At 32.3% G+C, this 20,954-nt stretch overlaps 3 protein-coding genes across 3 annotated transcripts; all 3 read right to left on the bottom strand.

Moving 5' to 3' along the window:
• Window positions 1–534: 534 nt before the first annotated feature.
• Window positions 535–3,436, bottom strand: LOC112422036 (uncharacterized). Its single transcript, XM_024784749.1, has 3 exons — window positions 3,425–3,436; window positions 1,313–1,778; window positions 535–590 (listed from the first exon to the last, which is right to left on the bottom strand). The coding sequence occupies exons 1-3, from the start codon at window positions 3,434–3,436 to the stop codon at window positions 535–537; spliced, it is 534 nt and encodes a 177-aa protein (XP_024640517.1).
• A 2,535-nt stretch (window positions 3,437–5,971) lies between these two features.
• LOC11407073 (protein YELLOW LEAF 1, choloroplastic) lies at window positions 5,972–9,543 on the bottom strand. The gene is made up of 5 exons (XM_003613054.3): window positions 9,383–9,543; window positions 8,952–9,031; window positions 8,677–8,828; window positions 7,589–7,670; window positions 5,972–6,536 (listed from the first exon to the last, which is right to left on the bottom strand). The coding sequence occupies exons 2-5, from the start codon at window positions 9,007–9,009 to the stop codon at window positions 6,334–6,336; spliced, it is 495 nt and encodes a 164-aa protein (XP_003613102.2). The 5' UTR covers window positions 9,010–9,031; window positions 9,383–9,543; the 3' UTR covers window positions 5,972–6,333.
• Window positions 9,544–10,940: 1,397 nt separating this feature from the next.
• LOC11426312 (protein DETOXIFICATION 27) lies at window positions 10,941–15,494 on the bottom strand. Its single transcript, XM_003613053.4, has 8 exons — window positions 15,219–15,494; window positions 13,286–13,827; window positions 12,765–12,851; window positions 12,593–12,649; window positions 11,999–12,237; window positions 11,775–11,893; window positions 11,252–11,341; window positions 10,941–11,162 (listed from the first exon to the last, which is right to left on the bottom strand). Exons 1-8 carry the CDS (start codon window positions 15,492–15,494, stop codon window positions 11,103–11,105), a joined length of 1,470 nt encoding a protein of 489 aa, XP_003613101.1. The 3' UTR covers window positions 10,941–11,102.
• Window positions 15,495–20,954: the final 5,460 nt, after the last annotated feature.

Raw genomic sequence — 20,954 nt, 5'->3', positions numbered from 1 at the left:
AGGGGAGAGAGAGAGAGAGTGACAAAAAATTAAATTAAAATGCCATGTAAGAGGTGTATAAAGTGGTAGAGAAAAAAAGGATGTTTATGTATCCTTTTCCAATTTAATATTATGACACATGATAATTCTTTATTTTATACTCATGTTATAAAATCCATTGTCAGAATGAAAGTTATTAAAATATACACCATATTTATGAAATTTCACATAAATCTTAAATCATTTGATATGTCAATGACATACATCAAAATTAAATCGTTTAAATAATGTTATTAAAATTGGGTCAAAAAAAATAATGTTACTAAATTAAAATAGCAACAATTTTCTTCATTTAGTAACATTTTCCAAATGTTACTTAATTTCAAATATGTTGTAGGAATACCGAGAGAAATCACACTTAACCCTCTCATCTGTAAATTACACGCGAGAGAATCAATACCATGCAGTATAAAACGAGCTAAAGATCCTCTTGGCCACATGTGTTAACCTAATATGGTTATGAAATATTTTCTTTGTCAACATATATTTATTTCATTAGTGAGTACTTCTACCATCTTTTTCATCTTGTGGGGTCTCAATGTCCCTTATTGCTGTAGACACATACTTACAAGAAGTTGAAAAAGGAAAAAACACATCAGCCGCAGCAAGTGGGAGGCTTCAATCTAATCTACCTTAACAATTTCAATGGCAATTAGTTGCAGTCACTCACTCTGGCTAGATAGACTCCTCCTTAATTTGTTTTCTTCTTTCTTTTTAAGCTCTTGTTTTTTAGTGGTACAGATTTATATACTATTCTTTTTGCTTTTTTCTATGAGAATCGATCATAATCACTTTTTCTTTTTAAGACAATGGGGTGTCGTATGTGTTTTGTCTATGGTATTACGAATTTCACACACTGTTATAAAGACGTCACAGAAAAATGTACAACATATATTATATTTAAAAACGCGACGGTAACTGAGGCAGAGCGACTAGGGTGATTGTCCTAAGCTTAAAAAAATAAGTACAAAATTATATTTAAGGGAAATGTTAAAGATTTTAGTTAGTAAATTTTTTTTTTTGGAAATTTGTGCATTTAATTTATCGAAAATTAGAGCATTAGACTTTTTTAATAAATAGTTTCTTAATTGAAAATCCTTAAAGAGTAACCTTAGGACATTCGTTAGCAAGACCCTATATTTAATTAATAATACCGAAATCGATGATATTACTTTAATAAATAATTTTGTTTATTTTGGTTACAAGGGAAAAGAAACGAAAAGCAAAGAAAACAGAAAACATAAAAGGAAAAAAAAAACCGAGGCTAGCTTGCCCCTAGGGAAGAGAGTTTCCAAAGTATCATCTTTAATCAGTTGAATCATCCCATCAGGAGGTGAGGCATGAATCGTCAACACAGAGTCCGAAGCCGCTCCCAACTTTGCAAGAAAATTTGCGCAGTAATTTCCCTCACGGAGAGTGTGAAAAACAGAAGCCTTGCTAGTAATGATGAGGTCCTTTATGTTTTGAATGAGAGTGACATAGACATGAAACCTCATGGAAGGGTCGTTGATGAGGCTAACGTAGTGGAGAGAGTCGGAGTAGCACACGAAATCGGATATTCCCATATCTGAAACCATTCGCAGACCTTGAAATATGGCATGGAGTTCGGCCAAAAGAATGTCAAACGCGTTGGCAATGTTCCCGGATAAACCATAGACAAATAATCCTGCATTTTTCCTAAGGAGGCCGCCGAATTCGCTACGCTGAGGGTTGCCAAGACAACTTCCGCCAACATTTTCCTAAAAGCATGAAAAATATATTTTTATTTATTTTACTAAAATACTATCATTGGCTTTAAATGTGATTTATCTTAAAATTTTCAATATGTGTTAAAAAAAAGACATTTACAAGAACTAAAACGAAATAAATAAAATATATTAGCTGAGCCAAATATAAATTATTTCTTACGAAGTGTAACATTTGATTTTTTTTGTTGGATGAAACATTTAATTTGTGAGTACAATTTTACATTTGTATACCATAATCAATCTGCTAATAAAGAACAGTGCCTTATCATGGTCTATAATCATATAACATTTCATAAGTAGTTAATCATGCTAATTTTTATTTAGAGAAGCTAGAGTTAATTCTGCCCTACCATGCTAATTTTAATCATAAAATAAATTATTTTAAGGAAGTTTCTGCTAGACAGTTCATATGCCGTAAAGCTTTATGTTTTCTGATGAGGGCTGTCCTGCTGCATGTATGATTCCAGTTCATTTGCAGTATATATAACCACTACTATATATACTTTGAGGTTGATGTTTTTTGACAAAAATATTTTGAGGTTGATGAAAAGCAAAAAGACTATTGCAATATTTTATTCATATGGTGTTCGGCTTTTATTAGCCGAAAAAGCCAAAGGGCCATACAAAGCAGAAACAAAACATAGTAACACTGTTTGTTCAAAAAGGAAAAAAAAAACGGTAACATAACTAAACAGTTGATCGTGGGGTATATAGGGCAAATTAGGGTATGCACATAACACATCCCTCAAATTAACACCGAGGAGGAGAATCAAACCTAAAACATTGAAGAAGAGTACACCAAATCTTAGGTCAATGATATCAGAGCAACCTAGGTGAGTTCACAGCAACTAAATGATTAGCCTTATATATTATATTTTTTCTTCTAATCCATCATAATTTGTAGCAATGATCATAATATGTTCTCTAATATATATACTATCACTTAGGCCCTTGAAGTTTATATATTTACTTCTTCTCTTCATTAGTTATCCCAATCGACCCATGAGAAATTAGGTTTGTTTAACAAATAATTTAAAGCTAGTTGGGACAACGAGATCAATTCAGCATATACATACAGTGATAGAAGTAGGTATTAAAAGGTGTTCTCTTACTTTGAAAATTTCCTTCATAATAGATCATAATATGTCACCCCAATCATAACTTTCACTTTAAAAAAAATAGTTAACACAATTTTAGATCATAATACGATGAACCGTTTTGTCTCTCTATCAAGTTCCATCAAGGTGCTAGACTGCTAGTACAATTACACAAACTTTTTTGAGCCAAATTTACACAAAATTTAGAAAAGCTTACAATGAAATATTTTTCAATTAATTGGAGTTGTTAAATGATGAAGAATGTGTAAAACAAAAACAAAAAAAAAGTAAGTCACCCCACCATTGATGTGTCCATTAGTCAAAGATTGGCGTGCATCGCATGGATTAATGGGCACTATGAAATTGACACGACAAAATGTGTCTCCAACTTTAGATAATTATTGACTGAAAAAATACAAAAGGTGATGTGTGGATTTTTTATGTGTTCGATTGTATGATTAGTACACTAATCCAATTGATTATCATGTTCCCCTTTTTGAAATAAAAAACTGTTGTGTGACAAGAAAAAATTGTGTATACCTCAGCTGTCATCATATAACCTACCATTTGGTGGGCTTGATTGAAATCCTTACTTTTCTTGATTCAATTAGAAGAAAATTCTTTTAGGCAGTAAAGGAGAAAACGACTTTGGAGTATACCATGTAGAAATAAATTGTGTTAAGAATAATATTTTTATATGGTATGAATAACTTGTATTATAGTAAGATTTGGAAAGTGTTCCCTCTGCTAACATGAAGTGCTTACTGGATTTTTATGTTTTGGAAATCTCAAATCATATTATTCTAATTCAGATTATGGTATAACTTTTGTCCTAACCATGAAAGAAGCAGCATAAGAGGTTGTGAATATTTTGAAATCCTAATTTTCGGCATACTTTATTTAAAATTTAATTACTACTTGGGTTGAAAAGATACTTGAATTACTCTTATCTTCTTTTTATGTTAAAATTTACACTGCCATCCCTTAAGAAAGAAATGTATTACACTTCAATTCATTCTAACTTAAACAAATATTTTAATTGTTATGTAATGGGATTGATCTTGTTTTAATTTTGATTTTTCTATCCTCCAACCTTTTAGAATTTAGTGGTGGCTCTTCTTCAAAAAAGAGTTTAGTAGCCGTTTTCTTCTCTAGTGTTCATGTGGGAGATCGGCCTCTTTTCTAGAAGTCATTGTTCTTACCTCCACCCCCAAAGAAATTTGGAAAACTTTTTGAAGGGAATGAGATTAAGTGACTTTAAGGTGAAAAAGTTACATTGACTTTAGTATAATTTTGTGTGTTTTATAAAAACAACGACAAATAAAATAATAAAAAATAAGATAAGAAGTAATATAAGAGAGAGATAAACACAAAAATTATCGTGATTTTCCCACCATATAGTCACTCAATCTCAATCCCTTTGGACATGTATTGAGAAACTTTTTCCAAATTTTCTTTTATCTTTCACTGCCTAGTTGATTGATAGTAGGAATTCAAAAATACATGCTGATATTGTGCAGAAATCAATAATAGAGAATCAAATAGGTGTGCATATTCATAATTCCAATATTGGGCTCCATGTGACAGTAGGAAAAGGGCTCTGTAGTTCATAGAAAACCAAATAGTTGTACATATTCAGATTGGTTAAGATATGGACAAGACTAGAAAAAACACTGGGGTAACCCAAACAAAATGAGAACAAAATTGGTGGCTTTCTCTCTCAACAAATACAAAAGTTGCTCAACAGGAACCTCAATTTCGCTTCCGATCAAATCGTAACTCCTAATCGTCTCTTTTTATGTGTAAATTCCTATCAAATCGTAACTCCCGTTCGTTTTTTTTTTCCTCCAGTCAAGTGAGCCATTTTAAGATGCCTATTGAGCCATCAACAAACACTCACGACATAAACACATAGACCCACCCATCATGTGAAATTTGTCACTCGGCTTTTATCAATATTGGCTTGCTTTAACCATGCACTCAACAAATAGAAACAAGAGGCGGGCCTATTGGTGACACAACAAAACAGTGACAAAACATCCTACCAAGAATCTTTTATGGCACACGTGAGGTTCATCGGGTGCATGCACGATTTTGTAAATTGTATGTTATATATGGTCCCTTAACCAATTGTCTCATATAATACTAACCAATAATTATTTTATGTAGTGAACAAATCATAGAACCAAATTTATATGGACTACGAAACCACAAGGAATAGGTAATATAAATCAAGTAGTGCCTATTAGAATGGGAGCCACAGCCCAAAGATTGCGTTTTAAATAGTATTCGCAATGATAAATTTCCAGTGATGTAATTCAATATGACTAAGACAGATGCAATGATGGGTTTCGATCGAGTTTTCCCGAAGACTATTACTTTTTCCACCATATAGTCTTCTCCCACGCCCTGTAAAATTTGCAAAAATGCCCTTGTGCATTCCGGATTTTAAAATCCGGATTCATGTTTACTATTTCGGATTTTATAATCCGGACAATTCTTATTTATAAAAACAACAAAAAAAACTAAGTAAAAACAACAAAAATGCTAAAAATTGAAAAATGGGTCTAAACGATGGAATTTTGGATTTTGAGGGGCGGAGTCCCGTAAGAAGTCCCTTCTATGGGATTCATGGTCCTTGAATTTTTTCTGATTTTCTGGGGAAGTTTCGGAGCAATCCTATCAAGTAGTCCGAAAACCCGATTTTTGACTAAGAACAAGTAACAATAACCCAAAATAAGGATGAAAGTTAGGAAGATTAATATTGTCCCTAAAATGACTATCCATGTTACAAACATATTTAAAATTTGTGCTGATACACTTGAAAAAGGGTGTTTAGGGGATTTTCAGATTATGTAATCCAAAAACATCATGTAACGCGCCCTATTTTTTGAAGTTTCTGGATTACAAAATCCGTTACTCATTTGTATAGGATGGGAAAAGTAACGCTCTTTCCTCAATTAACTTCTTCTGGAGGAGCAAAAGATTATGGAGATAGCTTAAAATGCAACAATTACTACTACTACTACTATTAAACTCAGTTCACTCATCAACATTTTTGACAGCAACCAGATTGTGCTCAAGATAGAAAACTGAACGCTTGTATGATGTGCTTATCCAATATCAGATGCCTGTGTTACAATTTTATGAGGTTCCGACCCCAATACAACAAATACAAAATTTCACTATAGGTATGAGTAGATTTGCTCCACCCAAAATGGGACTGGAGTGGGCTAAGATTATGAACTCATTTATAATATGATGATCGAATTCCATGATTGTAAGTTAATAATATTTAGGATAACGAACAGGCATTTGTTTTTTTACACATCTCATTATTTAAAACCATACATCACACCTTTTGTCATAAGCTGAATCGATAACTAAGTTTAACTGTCCATTTTTTTGGTAAAATGTATATATGCTATCAAGTAATTTCACTGCCATTATCAAGCTTGATCAAATCTGGTATCTTTGACTTTGCGTTGAATTTCACCCTCAATGTCTTTAAGAATGTCTAGGACACCAAGAATACCCAAAAGCACTAGTCCACCAGAAAAATTACCACCACCACCTCCTCCATTACCACCGTTTCCATCATCGTCGCGAGGTGGCAATCCAGGCCCATTGTCATCAAGTCTAATCTTTTTGTCTGTCATTTCAGGAAAATAATAGCAAATTATATTTGTATACATAGACATGGAACATATAATTATTCAAAACATAAAGAATAAAAGATCAATTCCGGTGAAATGACATTTACATGTACATAATTGGTAACTTTTGTACAAAAGGTAAATGAATAGAGTTGAGTTGTGGATTTCAATAGTATCCGTCCACATAATATGCCAAATGCTATATATTATTTATTCACAGAATGTCAAGTTGTGCAATTTGTAGTAAATGTTTCCAGTACTATAAAAGAAACCTCCATAAGAAACCATCAAACAAACAAACACTTGGACGAGGAAAATAAAGCCAACAAAACTGCAACGAAACCATCCTAGGAAACAAACTACTAATCACCATCTACAGAAGGGAAAAACTAATAAGATTGTAGGAGCACCAAAAATAAAAATCCCCTGTTCCCTTCAGTGAAGTAGACAGATTTAAAACTATTTATTTCAACCTTCTAATATCAAAGTCCTTTATAACTTCACTGTTGTTGCTACTCATTTAAGTTCCTTATCTAGCCTCTTTACATTGCAGGTATTAAGCAAGAAAACTACCTCTATCGCCTAAACTAACTATATCCCATTGAGTCATGGAGGTTGTAGCTCATACCAATCACTAGGATGCATGATTGTAAAGGAAAAGATCCAAGAAAGCCATTATTTATGCACTTCAAATGACTTCTATTTGAAAGAAACAAATATTTGAGTATGCATACCTTAATTATCAAATATTCATATTTGTTTCTCCCATAAAAAACCTACACTTCGATATTGATTTAGTTATTTCAATAAAGACACGCTGATGTATGGGAGAAGAGAGAAGAATGAAATTTATATACATAAACTATTTACTATTATGCACATGATGACTAGTATAGAAAATGGAAGAGGCCAACACATTGGAGGTGCTAAATAGTCCTAGTTTGTCCCGGTATAAAACAAACAATACAATTTGGCAATCGAACACTATATATTTTCTATATTTTCTCTAACGGCATTTTTTGGCATAAGTTTTTAGAGTTGGGCTTACCAGGAGTAACAGTAATTGTGCGAGCATCGCGGGTTACAGTTTGGGTTGCAGCAGCAGCAGCAGCAGCAGCACATGCAACATTCTGTAGAAAAGGGCACCATACAAGACATTAGAATATTGTACACCAACAAACAATTTTGGATAAGTTTTTCTGTTAGTCAATGATTTACCAACAAAATCCAAAATTTCCATGATTTGGATTGAAAGTAAGGACAAGAGATCAAACAACATTTACTTCCATATTCCATCCTATAAAAAATGCCTAAAGAAAAATCAATGGAACATGCAGCGAATCAATCAACAGTCAACAAAAAACCATTAAACTTCTCTACTTTAAAAGTTTCATATGTATGAGAGTGGTACAAGAGGCAATGAAGAAATTGGAACTAAGAAGAGATTAAAGTGCAGGATTCAGATAGAAGAGAAACAGTGTAAACAGTTAGCAGCATGTGACGGGTAAGGATCTAGATAGGAACGTGATAAGATTCAACAGAAGTCAAAGGAAAATAACAAGAATTGAACTGTTAGTTACATTTCTATCTCTACATAATACATTACCCCTCCTAACAGACCTTTTGCACAAAAGTCAAAAGGTCTCCAATTAGAAACATATCTGAATGGCCATTGGCCTTGGTTGAAGACTCACTGCTTGTTGCAGTCTCTGCTAGGTATCATTTTATAATCTATTCTCCTACTCTATCTGTGTTTTTTGATCAGGTTTCTTCTATAGTAAGGAGCAATGTTGCCGATTGCAGTCCATGGCAGAGAGCCAAAATCCTGCCATACCGGACACTCTGTGGAGCCGTTATATTGTATTATGGCAGACAATCCTGCCATATTGGCCGAAATTGGGCATGGCGGTGAGCCCAAAAACCGCTGCCAATATCATGGCCGATATTTGACAACAGCAGTAAGGAGTTAAGCTCCCGCTAGATAAAAAAACTAGTCATCATTTAACAGTTTTCTTTTGTAACCTTATCAAGGTATCAAAAAGGACTCATTTGACATTGCAACAACACAAAACGCTGTTTACAGTTTCTAACAGGAATAACATGTAGCATAACAAATTCCAAAATGAAAAACCATACCCTAGCAGAATCGCATTTTAATCGAGGTGATATACTTTGAAAAGCTGAAGTCTGAAGCTGCCCTATTTTTATGTTATATGGTAAGCGTCTCATCGCAACAATGTCCGGTCTGGAATACTTAAGATGTGCTTGAGTCTGCCTTGTACTACTAACTGCATACAAGAAAATAACAATAAAAATCCATGAATGATTTACATAACTTCAAATACACATCATTCAAAAACCTAAGTTGCTAAAACTATCTCAACTACTGATATGTCAAAAAATCATTGTACCTGGTGGTGGTATTAACAGAGGTGAAATGCCAACAATATTTTGCATTGGTGTCAACATCTTTATTATCACCAGATGTTCCCTGTTAGCATAACAATGCCATAAAACAAATTATTAGTTTCAAATGCAAAGCAATCCCTCCGTTCATATCATCTACAAAATTTTCTAGATACTCTTTAGGGTGCAATTTCGGAATTGTGGCCAATTTAGGGCACAATCGCAGAATCTCAGTAAATTTAGGGTGGCAATAGCAGAAAAACGTTCAATTTAAAACGCAATAGCAGTATCGCGATCAATATATAGCGTAATCACAGAATCTTTGAGAAAAGCTGTGGCGGCTATCGATGCCGCAAAACACATCCTCGCCGCCATACAAGACAGGAGAAGGAAAATACGAAACAAATTAAAGAAAGAAGTGGACGGAATTTCTCACCGTTTCTAGCGTCCGACGAAAAACTCCGACGGCGTTTTACGGCCGGTTCGGTGGAGGGTAACGCCGGCTTGCTTCTGATACAAGGACAAATTTCCGAAGTGCTTCGAGAATGTGCTCAGAGCGACTCCAACTATGTTGAAAATGGTTTTATTTTCTGTATCTGGTGAATGACGGCGATTCATGACAGGCCTGAAGTAGATTGGGCTTGGAGTTAAAATTATTCTTAGAAAATTGCTCTTTGACACATCCATGTTTTGGTTAATTTCTGTTCGCAACCCACTTTGGTAGTTTCATGTCGTTGGCTTGTGACTTTGGAGTGTGTTTTCTCTCCACGACTCGGGTTTGATCTTCTAGTGTCAATTTTGATGGATTAGTTTTACTTATTACAAAAAAAATGTTGTACACTCACTCATCAGCGACAATTAATTGTCGTTTCGTACTGATCATATATCATATGCAAAAACAGAACCTCCACGTATTCAAAAAGGTTCAAAACACGTAGCATAATCACTCTAAACTCCAAGACATCAAACACCATAAAAAATACCCACGTGGACAAACATTATACTCATAAAATTTATGATTTTGATATATTTATCAAATGTATCGTTAAACATGATTTTGATCCATTTTCCAAATTCATTGAATAACCGGTGTATCTCGTCTATATTATAGACTAAATAAATCATTTATTCAATGAATTTGAAAAATAGAATTTTGCTTATAATAGTGATCAGAAGGAGCATTAATTAAGAATAAATATTTTTTTAATGACAAATATTAGTATGATAATTGTAATGTAATGTAATAGTGTCAAAAAAAATTGTAATGTATTAGTTTTTTTCTCCTTGTTGGAACTTAAAACCTGGACTTATAACTTCTTTTTTTTTTTAGATAGGCGGGATGACAAAACTATTATAAATTCACACATAAGTGGAGGTACCGGGGTTCGAACCCCGGTCATGGCATCCGGCCTAACAGTTTCGGCATTTTACCAATTGAGCTAGGACTTGTGGATCTATAACTCTTTAACCCTTAGCTCAAATCAATTGAGTTACCCAATCTCGTTACGAGTATAGATAATAAGTGGTTATTGTTTGTTGGCAAAGATCCTTTAAAATAATAGTGCAAAGTGAGAAAATTAAGAATTGTTATTGTAGCAAATTTATTATTTATTATAATATATCTACAATATCTAACTTTAATGTTTAAACTATTAATTTACGGTTGGTTATGTCCACTTTACGCTCTAAAGTGAGCAACTCACTTTAGAAGAGCCGGTTCCATTATTTGTCTGTAGTTAAGAGAAGAGTTTAGAAATGTGGTTTTAGGAAGGTATTGGTGTATTCTATTTAAATGTTGTAAAACTTGATTGAACCACCAAGAAAAATTCAAAACAAAAACTGAGTCCTTTTCTCCTTTATATCGAGATTTAGTCCTTCTCAAATAGTCAGTAATTTATTAATTAATTATATAATAATAGATAATAGGTAGTTATTAATTGTATGCAGAAAATGAATCGAGAAAGGTAATAATAGAAAATTATTGGTGTGTTCTATTTAAATGTTGTCAAACTTGAACCAATTCAGAACAAAAACCAAGTTCTTTTTCATGGAAACTTATTCAATAATTAGCTCCATCTCTTAGCACCCTGTATCAGATTTCCCAATCAAAACGAATTTCATAATCCCACCTATATTATTTGCATGTGCAGAAAGTATCACTTTTGTGCATGATTTGGTGCTCCCCATTTACTCAAATGCAACTTTGCTCTTTCGGCCTGTAAATTGTTAACAATCAAATTAGTAATAAGATAAATAAATGAGAATGCAAAGACATCAATAAAACATGTGTTAAAAATGCAGTTACCTCTTTGTTCCAGTCACAACGAATGGTAACCCAGGCCAATATCAAAGTTTGAATTGCTGGTCCACCACAAACTAACCCCGCCCAAAGTCCCTAATGGTTAATTAATATAACCAATTGATTTTGACAAAAAAGTAATAATTAATATCACCATTATGCCAGGACAAAAATCAAATAGAAGTGTTGCACTTATCATAATGAACATCTCTATCCCAAAACATAAATTTTGTGTTGTTTAAAAGTACACTTCTATAAATAAATATGTAAAAACTTGTAGATTAGAAGGATGAGTGAAAAGTATCATTATTACCCTTCTTTCTTATGAAATTGCTCATTCACTACATCAACGGCAGTTAATTGCCGCTGAACATTTTTAAGATCGGTTCAATCACTTTTTAAGTTGGTTTGACCGATCTTAAAAGTGTCCAACAACAGCTAACTGCGGCTGAAAATGCCGAGCAATTTCATAAATGAAAAGAGTACTTTTCAAAAATTAAAACTCCAAGAAGAAATGTACACAACTTACCTCAACTCCAAATTGAAAAACAAAACCCATCAAAAACCCAAGTGGCATCCCAATAAGATAGTAGCAACCCAAGTCAATGTAGGCCACATATTTTTGCCACCCAGATCCAATAGCCACCCCTGTTTGATATATTAATTGAAAGATGCAATATTTTAGTCAAACACTCATTGCTAAAATCAAATAAATGTAAAATGGATGGTACAAGAAGTTGGATTATATAGTACCTGAGAGAACAGGTTGAACACTATTGAGAAGAATGGTGAAGCCTAAGAGGGGTGACAACTTATTTACTTCTTCAATGACAAGTTCACTTGAAGTAAATAAATAGCCAATTTGTCTACGAAATATCATAATCAAGAGCCAGAAGAAAACACTTATTATAATTGATGTCACCACTGCCACTGCTGAAGCAAACTTTGCTGCTTGACCATTTCCTGCTCCTAGCTCGTTTGCTACCCTTACTCTGCACAATGTAAATAATAATATAGACGATAGACAATGTTTTAAAAATTGAGTCGAATAAAACAGTTCAATCGGTTCAACCTTAACTGATTTTTACAAACATGTGAAAAACCAATGTAAATAGTAGTATAGACGATAGACAACATTTTAAAAAGTAAGTCGAATAAAACAGTTCAATCGGCTGAACCTTAACCGATTTTTTTACTAGAGTTCGATTATTTTGGTGGTTTGGTCATGGTTTTGTCTTGATTCAAGTAGTTTAAGACATATGAAGCATGATATTATGACTTCAATTTTTTGTTGTTGTAAATGCACAAAAATAGTAGCAAAAGGGGAAAGTTAAGATGCATAATTACCCAGTTGCAGCAAGGAATCCCAGAGGAAACATCAACTCCCATATATTTAGGGTCAAGCTGCCACATCAAACAAAGCAACAATAAAAATAATAGAAAATTACTCAAAAAACCAATAGAAAATTAGAACCAGAATAATATTCATATGCACCATAAGATATTCTCACTTGCTTACCATATGGTTAAAGCCTCTACAAATTTCTTTGCATTATGTAGATTTCCAGTCATCAACATGAGTACTTTGTCATACCAAACCTCCAAGCTGTAAGAATTTCCAACAACTCATGATGAAAATACAATTGAAAAGGAGACCATATAATAATTTAATCAAATTATGTAAAGTTGCAAAAACATGAAACTATACTTGAGACCCTTAAACTAAATGGTTGGGCTCAATAATTAAATGAGCTTCAACGATGGTCAAATTGATCGGGAGTACACAAATTCAAACTCTAGCTAAAATAGTTATTAGTCAGATTTTACCAATCTCCCGATCGAATTCTAGATGATTATGATCATAAAAGGGTTAAGATAAAAAAAAAAAAAAAATGTATGAATCCTTAATTTAATAGTAGGGTTCGGAAAAATATGTCAGTAGACGCATTTTGAACGATGACACCGATATTATTTTATCTTCGTAAACACAATGCAATGACAATTAAGAAGTGAGAAATTGCTTATGAAAATAAAATGTACCAGAGCATAACCCCAGAAGCAGCAGAGAGTTTAGCAAACTCCCAAAGATCAAAGAAAGCCTCCATAGAAAAACCAGTCCAAGTTAAGGGACAACCACACAAAACAGCATACCCAAAAAAACCAAACACCAAAACAATCCAAGCCACATTCCCAGAAGCAACAAGAGCAATAACACCAAGCTTAAACTTCACAACAACCAACCAACAAAGAAAAACATGAACCAATAAAGCAACAAGAGAAACCCAACCAATGATGTTATTCTTGAGCTGACTTTGCAAGAAGAAATAAAGAGGAAAAAAGAATGCATAAGTCACGTGAGTTGGTATTAGCCACATTGAAATCACTCCAGCTAGCTCAGATATCTCTTGTGGTTGTCCAAAAAAGTTTAAGATTGGTGTTGCAAAGATGAAAAGAGGTAAAAGGAGAATTCCTGTGATGAAAAGAACGATCCATGAACGTTGCATGTAAATTCCTAACATGTTGAATTGTTTGGCTCCAAATGCTTGTCCACATAGAGTTTCCAAAGCGCTTGACATACCCAACTGATGCAAAAACAGAATGTTATTTACTTGTTTAGTACCAACTACCAAGCAAAATATTATTATCAAAATCATTACCAATAGAAGAAATACATGAAAGTAAATGGATGACATGACATGACATGTACAAAATTAATTTTCAAATCAAAGTAACAATCTCTTAATAATATTCTATTTTTTTATAATTAAAGAACAATATTAAAATCTACTTATTAAAAATCTTTATCATCTTAATGCTAAACGACTGATGATACTTCGTACCTATAAGATGATAATAAACAACATCAACAAATTTTGTATTAAATAATTGTTTTCTTTTTGTCAAACCAAGATATTTACACGTGTAAAAGTATAAGCTAATTTATTGAGATAGTTGAGTTCTATTCGAGTGGTTGACATCTTCCAACCTATATCTTTTATTTGGTTATCATTGGCTGATGATTTTGTCTTTAAATTTTGGGTTGACTATAAGTATGGTGGTCTTGTGTGCAACTCTTGTGGTAAACATCAGTTGATTTTTATGGTAGTGTGGGCTTATCCAATATTTTAGATGCAGAGATTTAAGCTTTATTAACATGAATTACTATTAGGATTAGGTTTTTCAAAATCTATTTTTTCAAAAACAAGGAGGTAACACATGAACTAGCTAAAATTATTCTTTTTAAAAGAAAAGTGATTTTTTGAAAGTAAACAAACACAAATAGCTTCAAAAAAAAATTAAAATCTCTAAAAAAAATCTAGATTTTTCTTAAATTAAAACAAACGCACCCATTATTAACCGATGTTGCATGAGTGTCCTTTATTAGGAGATAGTTGTTTCTTTCTGTTTTTTTTTTTTTTTTTTTCATGTCACGAAAAAAAGGTTAATTTTTTAATAAATTTTGCATCAAAGTTGTTTATATATGTATTTGAAATACAAACAGGACCAGCCTAAGATAAAAACAAATCCATTGATTTTAGGTCTCAAGCAGAGACGAATCAATGATCAAGAGCGATTGCTATCAAGATTTAAATAATGACAATTAACAACATAATATGTCAGAGTACTAGCAGATCTCAGTCTCTCTCTTTTTTTTTTTTTTGACATAACACATCTCATCCTTAACATCATAAAAAGCTCACATTAATTTGTTTAGTATTTGATTTTAAATTCCACGTATGTTATTAGGCACATCTCAATACCAAAACGCCAAATATAAATATGTCAAACTCAATTTTAAGTAAATCAGTTTTTTAACACCAATTTCATTCAAAATTAATTATATTGTCAAACACTCATCTAATCACATATACTCAAACTATTCTCTAACAACAATCACATAACACAAAAGAAAATGTTGAGATTCATCTATTTCTCTTGCAAATTAAAACCAAAATTAAAACATGAACTTTACCATGATACCCAAGTCGAGGCCTAGAATGAGATTCATAGCAATGGAAGTAGCAGCCAACTCCATGTCACCTAGGTGGCCAGCAAAGACTTGAGTGATGACTAACATGCTATAGTTTGAAACACGGTTGAAGATTGCAGGACCTGCTATGTGCCAGAGCTTCTTGGACTCATTCCAAACCCTTCTTCCCAAAACCTCATTTTCATGTTCATCAATATTATTTTTCAACAATGGAACTTTTGCTTCCACTAATGCTTCTGATGCTTCCACCTTTGACATTCTTTTGGACAAAATACAGTGTCAGTATATAATGGACTCAATCAATGTTAACTATCTTAAATTTGACAATATTAGGACAAAGGATACATGCAAAAAAACTTGACAATTTCTTAGTACAAATTTTTTTTATCATAACCAAGAAGTAATGAAAGGTTACATTACCTGCGGCTCTAAGGTGTTTTTCCCTTCTGTCTCTAAGAAAAATTATAGTAGTCTTTATGTTCCTCTGAATCACTCTTGATGAATTTGTTTTTAAGTACAACTCATTTGCTCGAATGTTATTGTTAGATTTTAATTATTATAGATTTTAATTACAAGCTCAAAAATACATCTTATTAATTATAGATTTCTATTTAATGCGCTGAAATATTTTGACCGACTTGAGTATGTTTAGTGAGGTTGGTTTGGAACATTAGTTGTGTTTCTCTCAAGATATTAGATTTAATTTTATTTAGTATCAATTTCTCCGAGTTATTTTATTTAGAGTTTTTTGTTGACTTTAAATCAATCTCTACAAGTAGATAATGAGATTCGGCCACTAAGATTAGTCGGTTCGTAGGTCGGATATCGAGTTTTAAAAAAATATTAAAAAAAAAATTAAACAACATTTAAATTCAACCATTTTGACTATTGATATTTTATAATTATCCTTTAATTAATAGTTTGACTATAATAAAATTAATTACGGGTATTTTTGGTAAAAATTAATTAATATATTTATATTTTCAAATACTATTTTTTTTCAAATGGATTTATATTTGAAAAAAAGTTGTTCATTGAACCTTTTTTTTAGGGATTGTTCATTGAACCTACAAATGTGAACATTTCTTTTTACCAAAAAATAATTTTTTTTGTCTAAATTAAATATCAACTGCGAGCAACTAGACTAATATTGTAAATTAAATAAAATTGCAATGGGTGACAAATCTCTCCAAAAAAATAAAAAAATAAAAAAAAATCAATTTTACCAATAAATAACCTTTCTACAAAAGAAATTACGAATGAATAACGGAATTACGAGTACCTCAAATTTATCGCAATGGTAAATATTTTTTTTAAAGGATTCAACGCTATATAAACATATTATTGCATTAAATTATAATTTTTGCGCTCTCGTGAGTTTGACTCAGTTGGTAACAATGCATAATATATGTAAGGTCCGGGATTCCCCGGACACAACAAAAAAAAATTATAATCTTTGTAACAAAACCCTTATTAGTAGACTAATTTTAAAAGAAAAAATAGATGGAGAGTTTCGGTAAAATTAAATAAGAAAAATGACAGACTGTACAAAAATATTTAAAACAGATTCCTTATCTATTTTTTTGGAAGGAAAACAAATTCCTTATTATATTTTCTGATTTTGTATCTTTCTTTTTAATTTTCCACAATTTCCCTTAATGGGAGGAAATTTTACTAATCATAGGTACTTTTTTTGACAAATAATAATTGTAGGTACTTCTCCCAGCTAAAATTTGAAATTTGGTTCATTGCATTGTAAAAGTATAATCCCTTTAAATATTTAATTGAATTAGTTACTACGAAACAAAGTGTTTATTCTAGTGTTAAAACGAAATTACGATAGAAAATTCAAATAGTAAATTTTTTCAATTCAAAAGAATTAGAGTTATGAGAATCAGTTTGGTCGATCACATGGATTAAATGACGTTATAATGATCAAATGACATTTTTCTAGGTCTTTTTCTGTCTCTATTGAGTTGATTGCCCTCCATTTTATCAAATATTCTTACTATATAATTTACACATTTTTTTCTCTACACATCTAAACCACCTAAGTCTAGTTTCCATGATCTTTAATACTATAAGGTATATCCCAACTCTTTCTTTAATGTTGTCATTTCTAATCATATATCATCTTCTCTTACGACACATCCAACACAATATCTCAATCATCTTTGCTATGCTTAATTTATTTTCTTGGTTTTTGACATCCTAATGCTTCGTCTCAACAACATCTTCAGTCTTACAATTGCTCAATAGGACTCACCTCCAACTTAAGTGGTACTTTCTAATCACATAAACACTTGAGGGTCCTCCTCCATTTCCCCCATCCAGTTGGTATTTGATGGTTCACATCTACTTCTATTTCTCTGTCGTTTTGTACTATAGAGCCAAGTTATTTAAACGTGTGTAGTTTATGGTATGATATGATCTCTAACTTTCGCCTTTAAGTTGGAAATTCTTCACCTTTTGCTAAAGTTATATTCCATATACTCAGTTTTACTTCTGCTTAGGAAAAATTTATTCGTTTCTATGGCTTGTCTCTAACCTCACATTTAATTTCTCCCTCAACTTTTCAAGTAGAACTATATCATCTACAAGAAAAACATACATCTCGGTGCTAGCTCTTGCATGTGTTTCATAAGTATATCCAAAAGTCGTGTAAAAAAATGAGGGCCTAGGGTTGAAACTTTGTGGAACTTTATTGTTATGGGAAAATCGTTAGTGTCTCCATCAAGTGTCCTCACACTAGTCTATACTCCCTCATATATAATCTCGACAGCTCGAATATAGGCAATACTAACTTCTTTCTTCTCTATGCATTTCCACAAAAGCTCTCCAGACACTATTATATGCCTTATCAAAATCAATGAAAACTAAGTTCAAGTCTTTTTAATCCATCTACTTTCATTGTCGACCTCACAGTCATAAAAACAACCGAATTGATTATGAGTAACTTGCGTCTCTTTTCTTATATTACGTTAAATCACTTTTTTTTCCATAAGTTTATGATATGACTCAAATTAAAATAATGACGTGAAGTAACTGACACTCAAGTTACTTCACATCACTTGTTAAATCATTTTTTGCATATATATCACTGTTAAATTATATATAGAGAACATATCAAGTGAGAGGAGTATTTATTGTGAGAGAGTGAGAGGAATAATTAATAACCATCTGATCTATATCAACGGTTGGCATTTAGTTAGTCACTACAGACTTAGTCACACTGTATCCCTCAATCTTCATCTCCCTTCCTGACATATTCTCCACGCCGTTCCAATTTTTAACATGCATCATCATAAGACACTTGTAATTTAAATTTCTGGAATCCATGACAAATGAAATTGATTATGACTAATTATCTAATTTTCAAATTGCAACTTTCAAATACTTAATTTTTCAAAGGGCTCTTCATCTTTACCCCTTATTTCTTCAACTCCATATCAATAACAATGGTTTTTTTTTAATCAAATCTACACCACAAGTCGAAACCCATTCATAGTTTGCTTTCTCAACTGAAGACCCATTTTTTTCTTCTTCAATTATTCACCAAAAATGAATGGGTTTTCGGTAAGATTCACCAATTTGATAGTTTATCCCAATTTTAATTTTTGGAGAAGTGGTGTGATTCAAAAGCCAAGGACTTTTTAGAAAGACAAAAATAAAAAGAGGAATAGAGTTGATGCAGCAAAAATGGCTTTGTGTTGGAATAGGAGAAATCAATTTGGAAAGAAGAAAGAAAAAAATTGAAAACGTAACTGAGAGAGAAGAAAGGAAGGCGAAAGGAAGAAAGGTGCATACGGAACATTTGAGTTGCTTCAAATAAATATCAGCCACTGGATTTCATCTAATGGTTGTGATTTAATCCTCTCACCCTCTCATTTAAAAAGTCCTCTCATTTAAAATGCCCTATATATATATATATATATATGACATATCAAGTGAGAGGAGTAGTTACAATGAGAGGATGACAGGAATTAATTTGGACCATTGGAACAAAATCAACGCTTCAGATTTAATTGCTCTTTAAAAAGGGTCATGCACTACAACCTCCACCACCTTTCATCCTCTCATTATAACTACTCCTCTCTCTTGATATGCCATAATTTTATTTAAAATTTCATAAAAATTACTGTTTATAATTTATATGCATTAGGATAATAAGATGATAGAATGGTGTAAACACTAGTTCTCATATAAAGGACAATATCAATACATACATACATACAAAAATTTACATTGTAATTAACGGTGGTTTTGATGTGTTGCAATGTTTAATCATTAATGTATGATAGTTGGTCGTTTTAGTATTGTTGCAAAACAAGCTCGCGACACTAAGATCTAAGACGATTATATCTCTGTGTCTTTCTATTTAAAAATTATTGTATTTTTTTCTTCATGCCAACAAAATCAAACACATCTTTTTGTTCGCACTGTAGTAACATTGGGCACTTTTTTCGTCTTGCAAACTTGTAAAATTGGATCAAGAGAAATTGGACACAAATGAGAAACATAAGCGTTTGGGAAATAAATCTATTCTTATTCATAAGAAATATTTGGTAAAGGAAACGGTTGAATGTGTAGCAAATGCAACTGAAACATGTGTTGATAATAATCATCTTTTAGGATTTGTGGATAGTACTAAACTGAAAGCCACGGTTGATGGAGAAGTAGTGAGTATTGATACCTTGCATCCAGATGACATGGGTGCCAACGGTAATGAGAATTTGAGTGTTTCTACTGAAGAGCATTGTAAAAAGGCTATTCATGATACCTTTGGATCCAACTCGTCTGATTCAACTAACAATGAACAACAAAGGGAGCATTATCCTGATATGCGCTTCGTTGGTTCATGGAGTGATGAAGTGACAAATTTGAGTGATTCAGCGACAAAATCGAATGAAATTGTCACTAATGACAATTTAAATCCCAGCGTCGCTCACGACTTGGAGATTTTGAGGCAATATGTTTGGAAGGGAAACGAAGCTACATACATTGGCCCTCGGGTGTATACCGATGAGGAAGAGAGAGCGGCTGCTATCAATTATCCGAGGAATCGTGCTGCTACTACAGAGGAGCCCTTCACTGAAGTGGTTTCAAAGACCGGGAAAAGAATTTGAAGAAGGGTTTTCAGATTCACAATACATGCTCTAATGGTAGGTTACCGGATTGACTTGTTTGTTCTTGCTCTTTTCAGTTTCCTTTTGGCTTATGTTCTTTTTATTTTCTTGTTTTCTTTTAGGTTTTTTTTATTTTTTTCCGCTTGAGAGGGTTTTGGTTGTGGTCCCCTTTCTTCTTTTGTACTCGTTTCCTTTTTATATATGTATCTAGATGCTGCAGCGGTTCTCTATCTGCACCCATTTTGCTTAAAAAATAAAAAAAAACATCTTTGTGTATGACCAAACAAAATTATTAATAAAATATTAATAAATTTTATATGGGGACGTTATTTAATGTTTAATGGAACTAAATTAAAATTATTCAATGCTTAATTTACAACAACCTGATGATTAAGCGGGATATAAGCCCCAATGCAATGAACATAGATTTACCATTGGTTTCACTTGTTGAGATAGTATATATCCCCGACTTTGTCAGGCTTGATAAGATACACACAAAAATTTGAGTGTATTGATACACCAAATTGTTAAATTAATAATCAAATAAGTTATTTTTTGAAGAAAAGAATTATTTTTTATCATTGACAATTAT

This window comes from Medicago truncatula, chromosome 5 (assembly GCF_003473485.1).
Source record: "Medicago truncatula cultivar Jemalong A17 chromosome 5, MtrunA17r5.0-ANR, whole genome shotgun sequence".
Classification (NCBI taxonomy): domain Eukaryota; kingdom Viridiplantae; phylum Streptophyta; class Magnoliopsida; order Fabales; family Fabaceae; genus Medicago; species Medicago truncatula.
Note: the sequence above shows the minus strand (reverse complement) of the source record. Positions and strands in the feature narration are given on the sequence as shown.

Bases quoted from the DNA above. Each gene is read 5' to 3' on its own strand.
- LOC11407073 (XM_003613054.3), bottom strand. From the start codon at position 9,009: ATGTTGACACCAATGCAAAATATTGTTGGCATTTCACCTCTGTTAATA. The intron at 8,829-8,951 runs GTACAATGATTT...TCTTGTATGCAG, and splicing joins TCTGTTAATACCACCACCAG to TTAGTAGTACAAGGCAGACT. The intron at 7,671-8,676 runs GTATGGTTTTTC...CCTTTTCTACAG, and splicing joins TAAAATGCGATTCTGCTAGG to AATGTTGCATGTGCTGCTGC.
- LOC11426312 (XM_003613053.4), bottom strand. From the start codon at position 15,494: ATGTCAAAGGTGGAAGCATCAGAAGCATTAGTGGAAGCAAAAGTTCCA. The intron at 13,828-15,218 runs GTAAAGTTCATG...TTTTTGCATCAG, and splicing joins GCCTCGACTTGGGTATCATG to TTGGGTATGTCAAGCGCTTT. The intron at 12,852-13,285 runs GTACATTTTATT...AAATTCTTACAG, and splicing joins GCTTCTGGGGTTATGCTCTG to CTTGGAGGTTTGGTATGACA.
- LOC112422036 (XM_024784749.1), bottom strand. The intron at 591-1,312 runs GCAAGCTAGCCT...ATGTGTCTACAG, and splicing joins GGAAACTCTCTTCCCTAGGG to CAATAAGGGACATTGAGACC.